This window comes from Rhagoletis zephyria, unplaced genomic scaffold, assembly GCF_001687245.7.
Source record: "Rhagoletis zephyria isolate East Lansing unplaced genomic scaffold, Rhagoletis_zephyria_1.1 Rzeph_scaffold_06829, whole genome shotgun sequence".
NCBI lineage: Eukaryota > Metazoa > Arthropoda > Insecta > Diptera > Tephritidae > Rhagoletis > Rhagoletis zephyria.
Genome location: NW_016163912.1, coordinates 1 through 4508, shown reverse-complemented (window position 1 = coordinate 4508; position 4508 = coordinate 1). Strand labels below are relative to the sequence as shown.

Here is a 4508-nt window from a genome sequence, read left to right as displayed (position 1 = left end):
ATATACTTTATTCTTGGTGAGACTGTTCTCAATTGAGTTAACGACAATTTTCGAATGATTATCGCAAGTTGCCGATGTGTGTTATGAAAGTCGCAATGTTGCGATAGCGATTCGATATTTTTCGCTAATTCGTTTGAGAATACCCCAACATCTTTCTGTCAATTTGTTAGGTGTTTCTTTGGAACTTATCAAAGCGTTTTAGTTCTCTTGATCTTTTGGAAACTTGTGGCATTTGTTTGAGTATTTTTTGGAATTTATTGTAAACATTCCACAATTGTTCGTGATTTTTCGGAAATTCTTCATTTTCAACGCTACAATTGATTCGAAATTTTGCGTTTTTGATTAATTGAAAGATCGAAAAGATAAAAACGAGAAATTGCCGGGTATAAATCAAATAAAGCTTAGTATCCAGGTCTGAAGAACACGGCCAAGAAAAAAATGTCATTGTTTCGTGTGTGTGAATGGGATTTTTGACAAATGTCTCACTTTTTCCTCACAAAATGTTGGAACGGGCATATATGTATTTATGTTGCAAACATGGATTTCCTTGTGCTCTTTGTACACAAAAAACTTTAGAAAACTTTGGTAGAATACGTAGCAAATTTCTTAAGAACTCCCTACTGCCTTAAGGAACTTTTACACAAGAAAATTTCTTGGCCATTTTTTCAGTGTTTTTTCTTTGATACTATGCTTAACTTTTGTCTTTTGTTTTTGTCTTACTTGATGATTACAAGGGCAAGTTTTCGGGCCTTTCAATTTCTTCAAACAAAATGAGACTTCCATGTAAATTTAAAAATTTAAAAACGACTTTTAGGGGTCGCTACCAGGGTTTGAAAATTTTTTAATTTCTACTTGAAATCTCATAAGTTTGACATATTATTGAAACTTATTCAAACAAATTTATGTATATGCTCGCTGAGTTATAGTTGGGCAAAGTCGTGAATTTTGTCGAACTTTTGTGACTAAAAATATTAAATATTTGCAAACACTTTATTATGAAATTTTCGTGCATGTCTTTATTTTGTAAGTAGAATAAAATAAAGGGGTGCTTATGAGGTTAATATATTAAAGACCACCCTAGTCCGTACGATACCTGGAAATTAGCGATTTCCTTTTGACTATTAACGCCACTGTAGAGCGCTGTTAACTTTTTTTAAACTCCTTTCAAGGACGGTCTTTAAATAATTTAGCAAGTTTTTGTAAATAAAATTCTGTTGAAATATTTTTAACTTAGTGGTGCTAGAACTTAAAAGACCACAATGTGAAAAATAAAATAAAAATCGTGATTGCGACGCGGTGTCGTTAAAGCTTAAGTTGGTTTCATACAATTTGGTAATGTATATACAGCCCTCACGAGTAGACCTATATCGAGCCCTAATCTCAAAAAAAAAAACGTAGGCGAAATTTTTTACAACATTTACTTTTTGACGCAGAAATATACCTGGAGCATCTAGCTGCCTTCTTGCATCAAAAAGAACATTTTTTTAAGAAATATCACTAACCCACGTTTTTTTGTGTTTTTAAATCCGTAAAAGTCGACCGCGAATCGTTCTCCATTGAAAAAAATAAAAATTGCATAAAATTAATCTTAAAATACGCCACCCCGCCCACAGAAAATTTAAGATCATGACTGGGAAAAATATCAACAGCTCAGTCCTTTAAATTCAAAGCTGCCATAAGGACTTGCCACTTGCGGAAGGCAACGCCATAGGTATTCATGTATATGCCGCCTCATTTGCAGCCAAAGCGCCGCAGAGTTTTTGCTTACCACAAAAATGCCATTTCATACATATATTTTTCAAAGATACGCCCTTTTAGAGAGGAACGGCGAAGCAATCGCCACCATTTGCTGTTTGTTATTTTGATTTATCCCCCCCAACTAACTACTGTTGGCATACCTATTCATCTACATAAGCACGTATATATGTAGTACGAGTACACAGTAATACCACCTACATACATACATACCACACGCACATTTTTCTATTATTTTGCTTTTCTGCTTTTCCCACTACTGGATACACATAACTTTTGCCCACGAAATGCCTTAAATTTTAGTTACCATTCAGCCATTTTTAGTTTGAAGAAGTTTTAGCTGGCGTTCGTGCCATCGTAGTTGCAGTCGTCGCCGTCGCCGCCGCCACCGCCGCCTTTGTGTACTTGCAACTAAACCTCTGTGCCATCCTCGCCCTCATCATCGAACAGCTGGCTGGTACTGCCTTGGCCGCCGCGTGTCGCCGTCACGGACATCTTCTTCTTGGGCTTCGGTGGTGGACGTGGCGGTATTTTCGCCACTTTCGTAGGCTCGCCGGTAGACGCATTCGCGCCCGCAGTTGTATTAGAGGCACCAACACTGCTGCCACCATTATTAACATTGTTGACACTCGGCACAATGGTGAGACCGTTGTGATGTCGCGCAGTGCCATAAAGCGGCTCTGTGTCGGAGGTCGTCGTCAGGTGATGATTATTATTCACCAGCTCATGTATGGGTTCGTAAATTTTTGAAGCCGTTGCAGATGCTGCTGCTGCTGCCGCCGCCGCCGCTGCCGCTGCTGAAGTGCTGGGTACAGCTTTTTGTTGTTGCGACTGTTGCTGTAGCTGCTGTTGTTGCACTTGTTGTGCCTGCTGCTGTTGCTGCTGTTGCTGCTGCTGCATGGCTGCTGTGCTCGACGCCACCGACGTTAGACTCGGCGTGGCCGGCAGTGGGCGATCGCGCATTGTGTAGCGTGAGGATGTGGAGGCGCAGCTACTTACTTCCGGATGCACTTTGTGCAAGTTCAGCGTCGAATTACCAGCGGCAGTTGTGCGCAGTCCAAGATTGTCGTAGACTGGCTCCGATTGCAGTTCAGCTGTTGTGGCGGTGCCAGTTTCGCTCGGATTTGGCGATGTGGGCGACTGGAATTCGCTTAGCTGTGTCTGATTTGTGGTGGAAGTAGATGGCGCCCAGCTGGGTACGCGTGGTTTGCGTGGTATCGTCATATAGCCTTGCTTCATCACCACCGCTGTGGTTGGTGAGTACATAACGGGTGCTGGCAGGAAGGGTGATTGCTGTTGTTGTGGGCNTGCCAAGTTGCGCGACTTCGGATGCTGCAGTGTCATGAAACCGTTCGGTGTGGCGGCGGCGATGGTCGTGGTGCCATAGATGCCATGCGGCGTCATATGCGCATAAACGGGGCTGGTAAGCGGTGGCGAGCGTATGCCGTAGATAATTTGTTCGGGTATGTTGCTGTGCGATGACTGCATGGAAGGTGAAGTTGGCGGCACGCGCGCCGGGAAGGCGAGTAGATCGGGTGGCAAGCTGGTGCCGTAGGTGTCATCGATGTAGGTATGGCGCACACGAGGCACTGTGGTATCCGATAGAGCGACCGAGTGGGTTTCATCGTCGCGTGGGTGATTGCCTGGCGGAAAAGAGATAAGAGTAAGAGAAATAAATTGAGTGCGAATTGGCGCGAGTAATTGAAAATTGAAAAAACATGTATATGCAATAGTTGGTGAACATTTTTTGCTTTCGTTTTAAATGCTCATGCAGACCAAGTTTATGGGCACTGATAGCGGCAGAGATAAAAAATAAATAAATAAAATTAAAAGTAGTGCTCTCAAAGGGGGAAAAAAGTTGAAAAACAATTAAAATGCACAAGCACAAAACTTTACAGCGCATTTCGCGCGCAGGGTTGCTTTTAATGAGAACAAAAAAAAAAAAATAAAAAATTGGAATCACAATAGAAAAGTTTACGATCCAGCAGCAAGTTTTCAATCGCTGCAGAAAATTGAAGTCTTTACAATAAATACGCGTGCGTTTGTGCGCCACCATTGCACGGTTTATTTGGCTTCCCGCACCAAAAGCAATTAATCTTGCAGTTACGTGTGAACACCAACAATGCGGATTTTTCGAAAACAGCGCATTTGCAGAGACTCTTCTGCACTTTATGCAGGCATTCAGCCGCTTTAGCGGAGAACAGCGGCTGGTGGGAATGCCGAAATTTGCAACTGACAGGAAACATAAAACTAAAGCGCCAACATACTACATAGCTTTTGCACAAAGCTTTGTGGGCGGGAATGTTTTTAGAAATAAAAAATTCAATTACTTTGGTTGTGAATGCAATTGATTCGTTGTATAGCTGTGATGTTTGCTATAAAAATCTCTATTGATAGCTACGTTATTTACATGCCAATCTTATTGGAAAATTTTAGGCTTTCGCAAAGTCAAAACGGTTTGGATGCTACTAGCTTTAATTCGAAAAGAACACATATGTACACATATATAGATTTTTGAAATGCAAATAACTTCCATTTTCGGCCTTTTAGTATCAAGAAAATCCTGAATTTGAATAAAAATGCTAAAGAAGGCTCTGCCTGGAATTGGTTCCAAAGCGCTTCTAAAAAGCTTCTTGTATGAACGCTTTCATACATATATTTACAGGAATTTGTAAGCTTTGCTCCGCTCGGAATGGCTACGCTCGGCTCGGAGATTCTAAAGATTTTAAAGTTTTACATATTTTCTAAATTAA

General features: G+C 41.2%; 1 protein-coding gene across 1 annotated transcript; it reads right to left on the bottom strand.

Annotated features, from left to right (window-relative positions):
• Nucleotides 1-1871: 1871 nt before the first annotated feature.
• LOC108373583 (serine/threonine-protein kinase Warts-like) lies at nt 1872-3398 on the bottom strand (the record flags this gene model as incomplete). Its single annotated transcript, XM_017629495.1, has 1 exon — nt 1872-3398. A coding segment is annotated over one exon (1232 nt), but the record flags the coding sequence as incomplete, so codon positions are not given.
• Between the last annotated feature and the right edge of the window lie 1110 nt (nt 3399-4508).